The sequence below is a fragment of the Macrotis lagotis genome, chromosome 4, assembly GCF_037893015.1.
Source record: "Macrotis lagotis isolate mMagLag1 chromosome 4, bilby.v1.9.chrom.fasta, whole genome shotgun sequence".
NCBI lineage: Eukaryota > Metazoa > Chordata > Mammalia > Peramelemorphia > Peramelidae > Macrotis > Macrotis lagotis.
The window spans coordinates 29,054,484-29,071,766 of NC_133661.1; the positions used below are offsets into that span (position 1 = coordinate 29,054,484).

A 17,283-nucleotide genomic window follows, 5' to 3' on the forward strand; every position below is an offset into this window, starting at 1 on the left:
GAGGAGAACATCTTAAGTTCCTAACAAGTTTATTGAGACACAGATCAAGAAATTTCACTCAAAAGTAATCCCAGAACAGAGAGACCCCCCCTCCAAGTATGTTTTCAGCATAGCACTTATGTATCCAATTTGTGCTAAATTACAGAAAATTGTACATACTGTAAAACTGTTATGATGAAAGCAACACCTGCTTTTCTTAGTTTAATATGTTAATGAGTAAAAATAATCTGAGATGAAAAGCTCTTTAGGCAATGGATTAAAATAATGTAATAAAGGCCCATGAATAGTGCTCCATAATACAACAGAGAAAGCTGCAATCAGAAATCAAGAAAATTTTGATATCAAATAACTTTGAGCCCAGAGCAACAGTTTGGATTCTATTCATTTAGAGGAACTGGATGATGGGAGGGGGAGAGGAAAGAACTCCAAGTCATTACCTTTTACAAAAGAGCCAAGAAAAATAGCAGACAATCCATTTATTACCTTTAAAAAGTTTCTTTTTCCTGGATTATATTTATAAAGAACACAGCAGGAATGATACCAAGAGAAAACCAACAAGTGTATTTTAGGTGACTGTTATTTTTAAAGTTTCTTTAGGTAAATAAAATTTATTTAGTAAGTCTACATTGCCCTGAGGTTTTTCATTTCTCTAGCGGGAAAAAAACATAGACTTTTTTACAGTATGATTTTAGCCTTGGAAAGTCATATTTGATTCTCAAGGCAGCAGGACAGAGTTAGTTTAAATAGTTGCTTTTTTGGCAAAAGGTCTGATTTATGAATTTTTTTATTGGAACACTAGAAATAAAGAGCATTATTGTGTGAACATGTTTAGGCATTGTTGTTTTCATTTGTTTTAGTTGTTTCTAACTCTTTGTGCCCCATTAGGGGTTTTCTTGGCAAACATGAGGGAATGCTTTGCCATTTCCTTCTTCATTTCACTTTCTAGATTTCGAAAATAAGGTAAACAGAGTTAAGTGATTTGCCCAAGATCATATAGCTAATAAGTATCTAAGGTTGGATTTGTACTCAGGAAGAGGAGTCTTCTTGACTCATAGGTCAAGCACACTATCCATTGTGCCATGCAGTATGTTTAGGAGTATATAAATATGAATATGAATATAAATTATATATATACATAAATGTATACATATTTGTATGGCCACACATATAGACATTTCAAAATTATAACTAACATTCATATAGTTCTTTAAAGCATGAAAATGTTCAGTATGAGATAATGACAATAATTTTGTGAGGTTATTATCTCTGTTTTACAGATCGGGAAATTGAGGTATATAACATTTAAGTGACTTGTTCAGGATCACATAACTAGTAAGTGTCTGAAAACGGAAATGGAATTCAAGTTTTGCTGATCCCCAAAGGTGCAGAACTCTCCCCACTGGGCCATCTGGCTATGTATTATGATTGTGGCAGAGCTGATAGAGGACTGATCTCCTTACTCTTCCCCCATACATAACATTCCCTCTCCTCCAGCCAAGTTTCTTCACAAATTGTCACACAAGGTGTGGATTGATTGAGTCTCACCCTTTACTTCTACCGATTCTAAGCCCTGGTTGCTTGTAATGTTTAGTTCAAGCACCATCTCTTCCATGGGCCTTCCCTGATCCCCCTTTCTCCACTCCAAGATATTAATGACCCTCACCCCAGGAAATTATATTACATTTCCTTAAGAAATATTTCTTATAAAATGAAAATCAATAAAATGGAAATATTTCTATTTAGTTATCTCCTCATCTTACCCATAAAGAATGTCGGTTTCTTGAGAGCATGAATTGTTATCTTCTTTGCATATGAAATTGTGAGTCTTTAGTCCATAGTATGTCCTTCTTAAATGATGAATGAGTGAATTTCAGAAAGTCTGGAATTCAAATCCCAATCTCTGAAAGTTACTATGTGACTCTGTGTAGATCACTCCATATGCCTCAGGAAGTTCCTTGAAATTAGTATATTAAGATTTTGAAGAGTTGAAAACTACATTGGGCAGTATTCCCATCGTGGGACACATCCATTCCCAAGAAGTTCTCTCTAAAGGGAAAGGACCATCCTGGGTTCAGGTCCTGCCCCTAACACACAAAATCTTACGATCAGGATGTTGAGGAGGAAGAGGAAGAGGATAAACTACTATGATATAACTCTTAAAAGCTTGCAGTGAACTGCACATAGATGATATATATCTATATATCTCTATATATCTATCGATATATATATAATTTCATTTGATTGTATAACAACCCTCTAACATAAGGTACTTTTTTCTCCATTTTATAGATGCAGTAACTAAAGTTGAGAAAAATGAAGCTCAGAATCATGAAACTCTTTAGTAGTGAAGGGTCACTTCAAAAACTGTCTTCTTGACCCTGAATCTATCCACTATAACACATCGCTGCTTAGCCTCTCAGTTGTGTGACTCTCGGTTAGTCATTTAACCTCTCAGGGCCCCTAGTCAGTTCTCTAAACCTATGTTTTAGCAGATTTATAAAAGTGGAAGCAATTTCTACATCTGGAGAGTCACAGGTTGAGACTCTCAGGCCCCCTTTCTCTCTTTTTCTGTGTTAGAACTTATCCTGTTAGATTCAATGATTTATCTGAAATATAAAAGCATTAAATATATGTCAGTGAGTACAATTTTTCTGGAATATCAATGCTATTTGAATAGCATAAATTTTGTTCTCCCCCCCCCACTAGGAGCATTTGCCATTCATTCTGATTTTCCGCTAAGATTGGGTCACACCAGAAACCAATCACAATACACCAAAAGGCTCATGCTTTAGTGAGTCGATTGGACAGGTGCTCTTCCCTGAACATTTTCCTTATTTCAGGGGGAGTGGCTAAAACCCCAGGTAATGGTGCAGTAGCAGATCTTTCTACAAAGAAAGATCATTACATATAGATGTTGGTGGTGCAAAGGTTGAAAAAAAACTGCAAGATAAAAAGTAACATTGGAGAAATATGTATAGCATGAAAATGCATATCCCATTTTCATTCAAGTGATAAAAACTAAAATACTGATATAGATATATACCCCATAACAACTCAATATTATTTACCTTTGAGACTCTTAGAACAATATTAGAATTCTATGTTAAAAAATGAAGAAACTGAGTCTTAGGTTAAATGACTTTACCACAGTCACCTAGCTAGGCATCATCAAATTCAAACTTGAGTCTCAGTTGCCCGATTCCAGGTCTAGTGTACTTCTCACTTTAAGAAAATCCTCTGGGGTTGTTAACTTCAGTTTCTTCATCACTAAACTGGGGGTGACAAGAACATCTTCTTCACAGAGTTATTGGGAAGAGCAATTGAAATACTGAAATGATTAAAGTAAAAATGTATTTATTAAACATTTAGTATATATCAAGAACTGTCCAAAGTTCTGAGGATATGAATAGAAAAGACATTTTATCAATATTTAATCATTCATATAATATGTGATTGACACTTTTTATTATAAATAATATATGGGAAGTACTTTGCAAAGCTTAAAATGTCATATAAATATTATTATCATCATCATCATATTGCAGGTCTTGGGTTGATATGGAGTGAATTGGGGTTGTTCCCACACAAAATTTAAAAAGAACCTCATACATCTACATTGTCAAGCATGGTGATTTCTTAGTCAAAGGATGTTGGTATTAATCTACTTATTAGCTATAAGTCACTTCTCTGAACTTTATATTGTTTATCTATAATTTTAGAGGAATGACCATTAAGGTTTCTCCCATCTCAATCCATATTCCTGACATTTTATAAAACTATATATAAAAATTTAACAGTCACATTTTCTACTATTCTTCATCTTCCTGAACAGCAGAAATTCTAAAAGGTGATTAATACATAATGTCCAGTAACATTTATTTACATTAAATCAAGTTATGTTCAACATCAATAAAGTAGAATGACTGAAAACAAACAAAACTGGGCAAAAATTTATGACTGAAAAGTCCATGTGGAGAGGTTTTCTTCATGATAATTGTGAGGTTTATGAGCATCAATAATAGATAAAGTTTCTGATCTTTCCCCTATCTAACTTTCCCCATTTCAGTGATTCAATGATATATTCCCCTCCATTCACTCTAGGCCATCCACAATAATGGAAAATATCATGTTTTAAATCAGTACACAAGAAATACCTTAGCAAGAATAGGGTTTACTCAAGCATTTTTTTTTTTGATTATCTTTCAATACATTTAACTTTTAAAAAATCCTGATGTCACCAATTCAAGCCTCAGATATTTTCATGTCCAGAATAAACAAAATTAGCTAAATTCAAGACTAGATATTCACAACAGTCTGACTTAATGTATTGGATTTTCCTTCTCCTTGGCAAGGACTAAAATTTACAATTGTAATCAATGTGTCATACCTTTAGAATCATCTAAGAAGCAGGAAATAATTTTGGGGAAAGGAAACAAAGAAATCATTCCTCACAACTAAGTTTCTATTTAATAGGGAATAAATCCTGAGAATGAGAGTTGATAGGAAAGGTGAAAGGATGAGAAAAGGGAAAGCAAGGAAGGTAAGGTAAGGAATTAGTGGGGAAACTAGGTTAATGATGCATTGAAATCCCATCTGTAGAAAGAACAGATTCTAATATCTCAGTCTAGTAAACAAAGATAAAGGATCTGAGTGGTTTCAAGGAGTTTGGAACTTGAATGACTAGTCTCCATCCAAGCTAGTTCCCATATAAAGGAGCAATGAATCAGCCAAGCATGGTTACTAAGCAATTACTGTGGGACACAAATTGTGAGAGATACAAAATATACAAAAGTAAAGTCAAACAGCTCCTAAAATTCAACCTAATAACTATGATATCAAATATAATGTTAGTAAACCAGGGATAAAGGGATGTGGTTTGGCAGTTTTAACATATAGGATTTTAATAAATGAAAGATTTCCTGAAATCACAAATAAAAGAATACCAAGGGAGCAATTACTTTGAGGTAAAATGGGAGAAAGTTCACATGGGTCCCTATTTTAACCTATTATTTTTTGCTAATAAGAAACTAAAAACAATTGTGTCTAAAGTACTGCAGTACTATCAACATCCTCTAAATTTCAGTGTCATTGACTATTGCAATAGTTGTTTTGCCCAAGTTGTCTCTATGGATCATGAACCCACCATGACTCATTAGGTCGTTTCCCACAAAAATCATGTTATCTGGCTCAAATACATAGGATTTTTAGTTCTTAATATGTTTTTTCTTTTCTCATAATAGTTATTCTTTCTTTCTCTTCACAATACGTGAAGTACCATGAGCTCGATACCACACACACATACACACACATACTCACTCACTTACATACACACACACACACACACACACACACACACACATAATCTTTTATTATAAGAAAGTGCCATGAATAACTGAAACCTTCTAATAAGATGAGGGACATACCCCGTCATCTACCTCTTCAATTCATAGCTCAGTTGTCTTTGAACTCTACTTTTATTAACAAGATAAACAAACACTCAAAATCAAATTAAAACAAACATAATTTTAGAATCTATCCTTTGGAAATTGGACAAATATCTCCAATACTCCATTGGTATACAAATGGTGTCAAGTGAATACAAAATGGGTAAATTCTTTGTGAAGAGCTTACATAAACAAAAAAAATGCACAAATGTAAAAGAAGATTGGGTAGATATGCACGGGTTATCATTTATATCATTGGAGGGACTTTGTACTGAAGAAGTGCATTTATTATAAGAAATACACTCACAAATCCCCTGCAGTTTTTGAATCAGAGATTAAAGAAAGCCAAATTGGCCATTGCCCTTCTGTGGAAATCTGTTGATCTCTATAACACAACTCAAACCCAACTAATTATTATCTTCAGCTTTACTGAACAATCACTTTTCTTCCAATCACAAAAAAAAATTTCATCATATTCTTCCAGTCATGTGCTTGTTATTTTCTGTAACATTTGGTAAACTGGGCTGCTATTTTCTATTTTCCCAGAGGCTAGAGATCCAGCCTCTGGGCTCTTTCTTCCCACACTCTAGAAATCTGATCACTAACTCATCAGTCCCCAGAAGATGAGGCCCATGCTCACCCAGCATTTGACATTCTACTAACACTCCATGGGGGAAGCCTTGAGCAGTACATGTCCAGAGTATTTCTCATTCAAACTTGGGTTCCCATGGCTACCAACCTCAGGTCCTGAAGTTATCATTCTTTCCATAACTGACTATTCTTCATATTCATTTTTCCCCAGATACCTTTATCAATGAATGTGTCAACCTTTCTCGCGTATGACCAGCCCACTATCAGTTACTGTGGGGTGCATCATGATCTTCTCTCTCATAAGCCCTTTGAAACGAATGCACAGGAAGAAACGATGGAGACTCACCTAGAGACTGACCTGGATCTGAGCACAATCACCACAGCTGCCCGAATCAGTGAACATACTCAACAGCTGGCTTAATTAAACTCTTTGGGAGCAGAGGGACACCAGTAAAACTCTATGTCACCCGAAGGACAAAAAAGGAGGAAGATTTGGTTGTTCATTATGGATTCCAAAACCCCTGTTCCAATAAGCAAAACAGAAACAAAAAACCAACAAGAACCAAGAAGGAGACCCGAAATTGATAAAACGTGAATTGTTTCAAGTTGACACTTTGTAATTAGCTAAGTTGTGCAGTATTTTTTTGACTTAAACAGAGTATGACCTGGGGGGAGAAAAAAGAATCTTTTTTCAGAACTCATCCTACCTACCTGTTAAAAAAAAAAGAAGAAAGAAAAAAGAAAAAAAACTGTACAGAGCTAATGTATTTTTCATATTGTAAAGTTTCAATTATTAAGAGCAATTGGTATGTACAGTACCATGATTTAATTACATTTTGATTTACAAATTTCTGTTTCTAAAATTTTAAATTAACAATGAGTCTTTCCTGTGTTCTTCCGAGTTACTCCATTTTGTAGGGACTGGTTTTATTACTACGTTGGGACCCAGCTCTGGGAATCGGTGATGGGCAGACAGATCCCACATTATTTTTACCAGGCTTACCACACAGAATTTTATCTTCTTGCTCCATAAATAATACATTAACCAAAAGGAGGGGAAAGTTTAATTGCTGAGATTTATAAGAGGTTCTTTAATGATGGAGACAATTTTTCCCCCTTACAAATGAAAATCAGGAGTGGTTTGTTTTTTTAATGGTTCATCTCAGACTTCCTGTTGCCTTGAATCACAACCTAGTTTCTAAGCAGCAAAATGTTAATGATAAAGAGGGATATTTTAACAATACATTTCTGAATGAATGACTCATTATTTTATTCTTTTGAGTAATATAGTGTGGGTGTTGAAGAGTCAGCAAATATACTGGCAGGACATCAGTAGAGACAGAGGTCATAATGGGACCAACAGGTACATTCACACATTTTAAATCTGAAACCACAAAGGAAACATTTGCCAATAGTATAAGCAATTGGTATATAATATGTTAAATGAGTTAACATATCAAAAGTATTGTGAAACATTGAGAGCATTCTATAAATCCTATATATTACTGATTGCCCTGGCCTGTATGGGAGGATAGTAAATGGTCATTGTTGATATGTTTTCTATTTAATCCAAGAAGAATTCACTTTGGGGCTGTTTTTTTGTTTATTTGTTTTTTTTTTTCAGAGGGAGTTATAATTTCATCATTATTGTTAAAATTCAGGGTAGAAATCTGCTCATAATATAGATTAGCAACTCCTCTGGAGCTATGTTGCCTAGGGCATCAAGACCTAGGAAGGACCATGAAGGGATGACGACAAATTTAGTGTATGTTCAAAGAAGGAGTTGAACCCAAGCCTTCCTCCTCTCCACACCCTGTTCCTTGTTGCCTCTCCAAAGGAGTTTTACTCTTTTAAAAAAAATAAGCAAATAGCACGTCATTGAAAAAGTATCTAATTTGGAAATGATTCAGATTATATTCAGGAAACCTTAAAGGAAAAGACCTTCCTTCCTTCCTTCCTTCCTTCCCTCCTTCCTTCCTTCCTTTTTTCTTTCTTTTTTCCTTCCCTTTTTCCTTCTTTCTTTTTCCTTTCTTATTTTCTTTTCCTTCTTTTCTTTTTTGTTTATTTAAGATAATGGGGCTAAGTAACTTGCCCAAGGTCACACAGCTAGGCAAATTATTAAATGTTTGAGGCTGAATTTGAACTCAGATACTGCTGCCCCCATTTTCCTTTTTTTCTTTGTACTTTTCTTTCTTTCTTTTCTGTTTTTTTGTGAGATGGTAAGGAAAGAAAAGTGTTTTCTATATGATTTTTCTCTCTGGGGAAGAGATATGGACATTCAATGCTTATTTCAACATCTCTGTACAATGGGGAAATACTTTTATTTTTACTAAAATTTGAGTTTAACCATCCTTGCCATTTTTTAAACAGTTTGAGTTAATGTCTTTAGCAAGAGGTCACCTCTAATTTATCCGAAAAAATAGCTGGAAACTAATTTGACCCACAACTGTGAAAGAGGATGCAGAGTGGGTGTACAATTGAGCTTGAATGTTAATGTAGATCAGGTTGGGAAAAACCTAGCTTTTAAGCATTTGAAGGAATTGTGTACACAGGACATTAAAATTGACTCATTTCTATTATTTGCTTCCCACAGGTTATTGTTCAATATTGACAATTCAAAGACATATGATAGCAATTACTGTACCCTCCATTTTCCTAATAGTGCAAGTTTCTATTAATTCTGCACTAGGAGGAAAATTATTTTTAAGTAAGGTTATTTTATATTCATGAAATGGAAACTAAAAATAAGGCAATGTAGCTGGGAGGGAAAACAATGAGAAACACTTAGTATTTCTACAAATTAGGTGAGAACTATATCCAAAACTTTTTTAAATTTTGTCTTCCTCCAAATAGAAAATTACATATTCAAAAGACTCATGCTTTCTGGTTGTTTATCACACCACAGCTTCAGAATGGCTTCAAGGAAAATGAACTAGAAAATCATAGGGCAAATGTGTGCAAAAAGACTGTAGGCACTGCAGGTCTGAAAAATGATGCAGGATATCAAACAAAGGGATGAAAATTCATGTTTTCAGGTGGAAGAAAATGTCAATATAGAATGTCATATATCATCTATTTAGTATTCTCAATTTTCAAAGCATATTTTTCATGAATTATTTGCTATTCAACATTTTTATTTGGTACTATAAGGCTAAATTTTTAATCTTCATATCTCCCCACTCCCTTTTCCAATTTTTTTGATCCATGACTGGACTGTCCTCAAAATTTTCCTCTCCAAATCATGGTGTTTTTCATGCAGAGAAAATATGGAGGGAAGAACCTATGCATTTTCCATTCATCAGAGACATTTTTAAATGGTTGGTTTTTAAAACAACATGGGAATTTAGACAATCAAATGAGATTTCTTCCTGAACCACTTTCAGTCTGGGATTTGACTCCTAAAGGACAATATGCATACAAGTGAGGGGCTTTTGTTCATTTGAAGAAAACTTCCACCATTTAAAAAAATCTATTTGGTGGAATTGTAATTCTTTAGAACCATCACCAAACCTGTCTCTGTCCTTTGGTGCTCCCAAACAATATTCTTTTTCTAAGAATTCAAAAGGGCTTTCATAAAAAATAAGGAGTAATCTATATCCTTGGAACTATGGTTCACACACAATCTAGACCCCAAGGTCCAAGTATTATGGAAAGGACACAGTCTGATGATGATTCAAAATTCAGAGAATTTCTCAAATTTAAAATTGTCAATAATAATTTTTGAAAGGAAATTAATTTGTCAATTTAATAGCTTAATATGAAGATGGAAGAGCTATCAAAAGAATCACAAGTTTAGAGACAGAAAAGATCTTAGAATCATCTAGAGCAATCTCATTTTTCAGATAAGGTGAATCCCAGCGGGGTTGTTCCTTGACCAGAGTCACACAGAGGTGATAAATGGCAGAGGCAGAATTTACATCCAGGACTCCTAGCTCCAAAGCCTATTTTCTTTCCATTTTATAATGGAACTAATAATGACCACACTGGTTTGTGACCATGTTTCAGATTTGTTTTGGGCTTGAAGCTTTGTGAAGCACTTAACAAACATTATCTCGTCTGATAACGTGTAATCATTTTGAGTCTGTCTTTCATCCCCAACTACATCATGGCGCCTTCGATAACATGATCACAGTAATGATGAGGAACAAACAGCAACAAATAGTAACTAGCATTTCTATATGACTTTTCCCAAAGCGCTTTATCCGTGTGGCCTCATTTAATTCTCACACCAACTCTGTCAAACAGAGTCTATTATCATCCCCAGGAAGGATGAGGAAACTGAGGCTGAGGAAAGATTAAGTGATTCGCAGGCTAAGTGATTACAGACTGGAAGTATCTGAGGAAAGATTCAAACTCAGGTCAACACTCCTAAGTCCCATGTACTATCCAATATACCATCATGCGTGGAGTTTCCTTTTATGGTTTTTAAAAATGAAAACTACCCATTTCCCCTAAAGTAAAACAAACCTTTGACTCAAGTGGGGGTATGTAATCATCTCTACGAATGGCGGACCAGATGGAGAGAGAACTTTGACAACTGGCACAGGGATCGCGAAAGTCAATTTTTACAACGCCTTTATTAAATATAGTCTGACTCGCCAAATTTGAAGTTCTGGGGTATTCCCAGCCAAATATCACCATTCAGGATATTTCAAGGATGGACGTTTTTCAGTGTGGTTATTCATTATACTAAGGAAGATTAATATCACTCTTCCACTCTTAATAAAGATCCCTGTTGTTTATTGTGATTTTTTTAAAAAAGCATCTTAGTTTAGACCCTTTGGATAATAAATATTTCTAAATTTAACTTTTTTAATAATAATAATAATAATAGCTTGAAGTTATATAGTTTGAAAAGTAATTTTAAAATGGCATTTCCCTTTAACAATCCTGGGAGGAAAATATTGTTATTATCAACCCCTTTTTACATATGAGGAAGCTGAGGCTAGGAAAGGTTAACCCTTTGCTTAATCCAGCTGGTAAGTGTCTGAGGCAGGATTAGAAATCAAGTTTCCATGATTCCCAGTTGTATACTCTATCTCTTACCCTTCCCAGCTGCCCCTACAATTAGATAGGTCTTGTACAACAGACATACAGTCAGACCCCCACTCAAAGCGTCTCCAGCTAGGTAATCCCAGCCAAAGCTATAACCCACTGGCAGGACCACCAGCATATCACAATGGGACACAGGAGGAAGATATTAGTAGAGGTGTCTAGAGAAGGTAGTCAGCCACAAAGTTAACACAACAGTTCACGTATAGACAAGAAGAATAGGTATTCTAATGTTATAGGTTTATGTGGAACCCATGGTCCCCTATGAAATTAGGAACACACAAGGACAGAAGTTCTGGCTTTTATGGATATCTGTTAAGGGAATCATTACAGTGTTAGACATGTCTAAAGAGAATCATTGCAATGTTAGACACACCTATAGCTATACTAATTAGGAAGACCAGAACAAGGTGGGGAGCCATGACATAAACCCACTTGTCTCTAGTTAATACAAAAAATATCCAACCATCCTCTTCTTCTTAAAATACTATATATTGCTTTGTTTTGTTTCATTTCACAGAACAGGGTAGACCTGGAGTTGCACACTGACTCAAATTACCCACCTCACAGTAAAGTTCAGTCATCTTGAAGCTGGGGTTGTTGATCCTTTCTAAAAATGGCCTGGGACATGCCAGAATTAAAAAGAATTGTGACTCTGCTACACTGCTGCAAAAATGGTATACATCCTAACCTTGGAGGGATATGGCTTTGAATCCCATCCCATTCTTGCTAGCAGTGAGAATGTGGGCAGACCACTTAAATTCCCATAGTCTCATACAACTCTTTATGACAGAGGGAGAGATATCGCACACAAACAGAATATTAGAACTTTAAGGTATAGTTGGCTGTAGATGTATATAATGTCCCCAAAATCCTGTTTAAAAGTACTAGGGGGTAGCTAGGTGGCACAGTGGACAGAGCACTGGCCCTAGAGTCAGGAGGACCTGAGTGTAAATCCAGTCTCAGACACTTAAAAGTAATACAAAGTTCAAGCATATTTCCATTAGTGACTTCACTACTGGATTCAGAATATAATCTCCTGCTACATAAAAGGGAATAGAATGGTATTTGTTCCCTCTACTATTCGCAATGGAAGACGACATCATCTCACACAGTATAGACTTGAAATAACTCTAAAGAAATCAGAAGTGTTAAAATACATGCCCAAGGCTGAAAATCGGGTCAACAATCAAAACATCAAAACTACACTTACCAAGAATAGACAAAAGAAGAAACCAAGAATATTTAAGTAAGGAAGGAAGAAACAGATGCAATATTGTAGCCATCATTGAGTATTTGACAGTCTGAAACACAGAGGAGGAATGAAACTTGGAGTATTGAGTCCCAGAAGACAGAACTAAGAGCAATGGGTACAAGTTGCAAAAAAGATAGTTTCATGCTTGAAGAAAAAGGATTTTAGAATTATTTAAAATAAGATTGTGCATAAAATACTTTGCTAACTTTAAAGATCAATATAAATATCTTTCATTTTAGAAGCATAGATTTAAAGCCAGAAACATGAAACAGTTTAGGATTGTATATTTAATGAGATAATGCTCATTTTACAAATGTAGAACTTAGATCTAAAGGAACTAAATGACTTGCCCAGGGCAGAGAGGAAGCTGAAATTTGATTTAGAGCCTCTGATAACCATGATTCCAGGTCCCACACCTTGTGGTTGAGAAAAAAAATAACAATCCGAGTTATCAAAAAAGTGGGTTGGACTTGTTTAAGAGGTAGTGTGCTACCTCTCATTAGAGGGCTTCCATCTGGACACAACGAGCCCTTGCTGAAAATGCTATAAAAAGTCTCAGACTTATATTGAACTTGATGACCTCTGAAGTCCCTTCCAAATTAGGAACCCCACACCATGCATCCTCTACATGCTTTTAAAATAGGGGTTGGGTGATTGTGCTCAAATAGGCTATAAATGCAGAGAAATAAATAAAGGAAAGGTTCAGTGCACAGAGATTTTACAAATTGGTAAAGGGAAGGAAAGAGTCAATCCATTCTCAGAAAGACTGGACCTTAGAAAAACCTTAAATAGAATAAGAAGATGCTTCCAAAATCCTTCCCAATTTTAATAGACCTCTGAGCTGCTTCTAGTACTGACTGGTTGTATCCCCTGAAGACAGTTGATGGTTTATGCCATTAAGATGCTAAGAAACAGAGTCTAGAGTCTAGGATAAGCTATTGCTATTTCCTGTGAGCCCCCACCAGTTCACTCAAGTTTTTATCAGTGTGCCAGGCAAAGCTAAACTAGTTTTTAAAAAATAAGCATTTATTAAGCTGGCAGGACACTAAGGCAGCCAGAATAGCTGATAAAAAAAATTACCCCAACCTGGGAACACATTCTATCATAAGTACACAAAGTTCAGAAGGAAGTAGACTCAAGATTAGAAGGCTCATGTGATTCCAAATTATTGCAAGTCTCTCTCTCCCTTTAGAGATTCTTTGTGAAGTTTTCTTGAGGTGAAACTATCTACTGGGCTCCAAGGGTGAGTCTTTGTAAAATCAGTAGCTGTACTTCTCTTTACCCCAAAGAAATCACAATCTGAGTAGGGTTAACAAATATGACATTACAAAAAAGGTCAATTCAAATTAGCAAGCATTTATTAAGCACCCAGGTGCTAGGAATACAAAGAAAAAAATGAAATAGTCTTTGCCCTCAAGGAGTTTCAGTTCTATAAAACCACACATGTCTATAGTAATTGTAAAAGAGGACACAGAGAATTAGTAATTTATTTTATTTGATAAAAACATCATCATAAAATTTGCCACCAGAACTAGATCCTAGTCTCAACTTCCCCACCAACAAGTTGTTGCATCTCCTTGGATAAGTCAGATTCAGGGTCATCTATTTATCACATTTGTTTAATACTGGAAGGAAATGCACAATTAACTTCCTCCAGTGTTTCCGCCAGTTTTAGCATTCTATATTGAATGTACTTTTCCAATGAGATCAACACTTCACAGACTGACAAGTTCAAGACCAGAACATTGTGCAGTTGTTCAAGGGAGAGTTTTATTTAAAAAGAAGATTATTTGGGAATTTAAAAACAGATCTAATCTTTATTTCGTTTTTTCATTTATAGTACTTTCAGAAAAGGCATTGATGTTTCATTTTTTAAAAATGAAAACAAGCCATTTGTCTTGAAGACTGGCCTTGGAAGAACATATGAGTTCAATAGAAGAGAAACCAGAGGGCTTTGATTTCTTCCCTGTTCCACTGATAGAGGGATGAATATCACTTTGATTGAAAAATATGTTTATGAATAACTATAAACAATTCAAGGATTTGCAAAGAAACAGAGGGGATTTGTTTTTTTTTAAACAATCCCTGAAGTATCATTTTCCCTAAGGAAAAAAAAATCACTTGTTCCTTCTCTTTCAAAAGTGTGACCTTCCAGATATTTAGGTTCCTTAAATTGGATCATGTAGAAAACAGACAAAATTCAAAAATTATTGAGGAGTGTTATGCCCCTCTCTTCAGCTGTGAAATGGAGGTCTGTCCTTCCATTATCCTTTTAAGATCCAGGGGCATTTACTTGGATTCTGTGGCATATAGAAATGATACTGCTACAGTTAATCCTCAATACTCAAACTTTTCCCTAGAAAGCCATATTTGATTCACAGAGGCTTAGTGATCATCTATTATATAATTTTCTGGTGTTACCAAATACTTCATAATCTACAAGTGAATGGCTAAAATTCATTCATAAATAAATTTAATAGACACAAGATAGGTAAATAAATAAGAATGTAAGTTCCCTGAAGGAAGGCAGCAAAAATGTTCCTCTTCTTTTTGAATCCCCAGCACTAAGCATAGAGATTGGAGCCCAATACATGATTAATAAATGTTTTATGAATTGAACTAAGAGGCAATGGTGGTAGAGTGAATTGAGACTCAGGCTCAGTAAGATTGTGAGTTCTAATTTTGCTTCATACACTAATTAACTATGCTATCCCATGCAAGTCATTGAACTTATCTGGACCTCATCTTCCACACCTATAAAATGAGGGACATGAACCCAGTGACCTCTAAGGTCCCTTATAGCCCTGGACTTATGAACCTATCATCTTCTGAATTATTGAGGAAAGTACTAATGAATAATCAAGGACTGAAGGACCGAAGAAACCTTCAAGAGATAATGAAAGCTAATACCTTCATTTTAAAGAAGGAACAGAGAATAAGAAGGGATATAAAATAAAGCTAATTTTATTTACTGAGAGGTGATCCCTCTTGGTAGAGATACTAGTAAAAAAATTAAACATCTTTGAGTTTTAAGAAACAACAGTTAAAAACTGGAAAATTGGAAAATGGATAGCAGAATTGTAGATTACTTTTTGTTTTTATGCATACAATGGTCTCAGGTTTAGGATCTGGTCTCAGAGTCAACGAATAGAGATTTTGAGGTCTTTTGTAACTCAAGCATAGACTATTTCTCAGTGAAAAAACATAGTTACTGAGCATTTAATATATACTCCAGACACTGGGACAGCTACAGGAAATTCAAAGACAAAAATGAAACTAAGAGCGTACATTCTATGGGGTAGACAACATTTCTATAAACAAATAAACACAATGGACACACACACACACACACACACACACACACACACACAGCAATTTCTGGGTGGAAAAAGCATTGATGTCTAATTTTCCCAACAAATTTTCACATAGAAGGTGCCCTTAATCTGAAACTTGAACAAAATGAGGGATTCTAAGAGGTAATGCAAAGGAAATGGGTCTTGGCACAAATTCCAATAAAAAATCAGAGAATCCAATTATGGATTGCCATATGTGGGAAATAGCTTGAAGAAAGATCCAAAGGAGAGACCAAGGAAGACTGAAGACAATCATTCTGGATAGATGGACCTATGACAAGGTACTCTACTGACTGACATTCTCTAGGCATTGGTGGCTGTCATTTTGCGTTTTCCTCTGCCAATGAGGCTGCTATTCTTCAAGTTTACTGATGCTCTCTTCCTCCCTAGTGGAAGGATGAACATTAAAAACCATGGAAGTATTTGTCAGTGTGCAAGGATCTTTGTTTTTCCTATTTCAATACAATTTGTGCTTCTGAATAAACTTCTTTCCTCACAATTATCTTTTCCATCAGCAGGTGTAAACATTAACCCATCAGTTTGGTACAGGAATCAGTCACATAGCAATGCATTTAGCTGTCTAATGAAAAGCTTACAGGGTTTTTTGCAATTACCTAAGTGGTAATTCTAAAGAAAGTGACCTTTTGTTAATTAAGAACAAGTGCAATATGTCAATGACCTTTCTTTTCCCCAATATAAAAGCTCCAACAAAAATATCACCCTCTGTCTAAATATGTTACAGGATCATAGAATGTTGAGCCAGAAAGGAGCTTAGAGAGAGCCTCTAAGTTCACCTCTCTCATTTTACAGAAGAGACTGAGGCCATGGAGTAGATTATTGGCAAAGTCTAGGCAAGTGACTTGCCCAAAGGCATACAAATTAGAGTAGCAGATCGGAGATTCAGACCTAAATTTTGAACATCAAAAATCAAAACCAATATTCTTTCCATTTTGCATAAATCTGGGTTGTATCCCTGAGATACTAAATAAACAATATCAAGCACTGGAAGATTAGCAACACTTGTCTATTTTTCCTGAAATGTGTATATTTCTCATAGAAAAATATTAAGAGAAAAAGATCTTTAGAAGCAAATGGAATAGGTAATCCACTAATTACCCAGGATACATTTTCATTGCCAAGTCTATCAACAAATATCTATGAAGCATTTGGCATTATGGTAAGCATAATATCCAATTATAGCTAAAATATAATTATTAGAGACCAGGAAATTTCTAAGGAGGATGTCAGGAAAGTGAAGGGCATGAGCAAGGACCACATACATAAAACATAGCTGATAGGATCGGTTTGAGTGGAACGAGAACTGACAATGATAAATTGAAACCTATAACAAAATTGTAAAAGAGGGGCAGCTAGGTGGTGTAATGGATAGAGCACCAGCCCTGGAGTCAGGAGGACCTGAGTTCTAATCTGACACCAGACATTTAATAATTACCTAGCTGTGTGACCTTGGGTAAGTCACTTAACCCCATTGCCTTGCAAAAAGCAAAAAAAAAAAAAAGTAAAAGGAATAAAAGAGGGATAAAGAAGTGTAATTAAGGCTAAAAGGATCAATAGTCAATAAAATAAT

The 17,283-nt window shown here is 35.2% G+C and overlaps 2 protein-coding genes across 3 annotated transcripts in view; one reads left to right on the forward strand and one right to left on the reverse strand.

Moving 5' to 3' along the window:
• Positions 1-6,970, forward strand: part of LRRTM3 (leucine rich repeat transmembrane neuronal 3) — a 227,304-nt gene extending 220,334 nt beyond the window's left edge. The window contains exon 3 of the mRNA XM_074232364.1: positions 6,247-6,970. Coding sequence (XP_074088465.1) covers positions 6,247-6,456 — 210 coding nt within the window. The 3' untranslated portion in view covers positions 6,457-6,970. The remainder of the gene's footprint in view (positions 1-6,246) is intronic.
• Positions 1-17,283, reverse strand: part of LOC141520652 (catenin alpha-3-like) — a 1,797,877-nt gene that overhangs the window by 1,278,116 nt on the left and 502,478 nt on the right. The gene's annotated exons all lie outside the window — the stretch shown is intronic.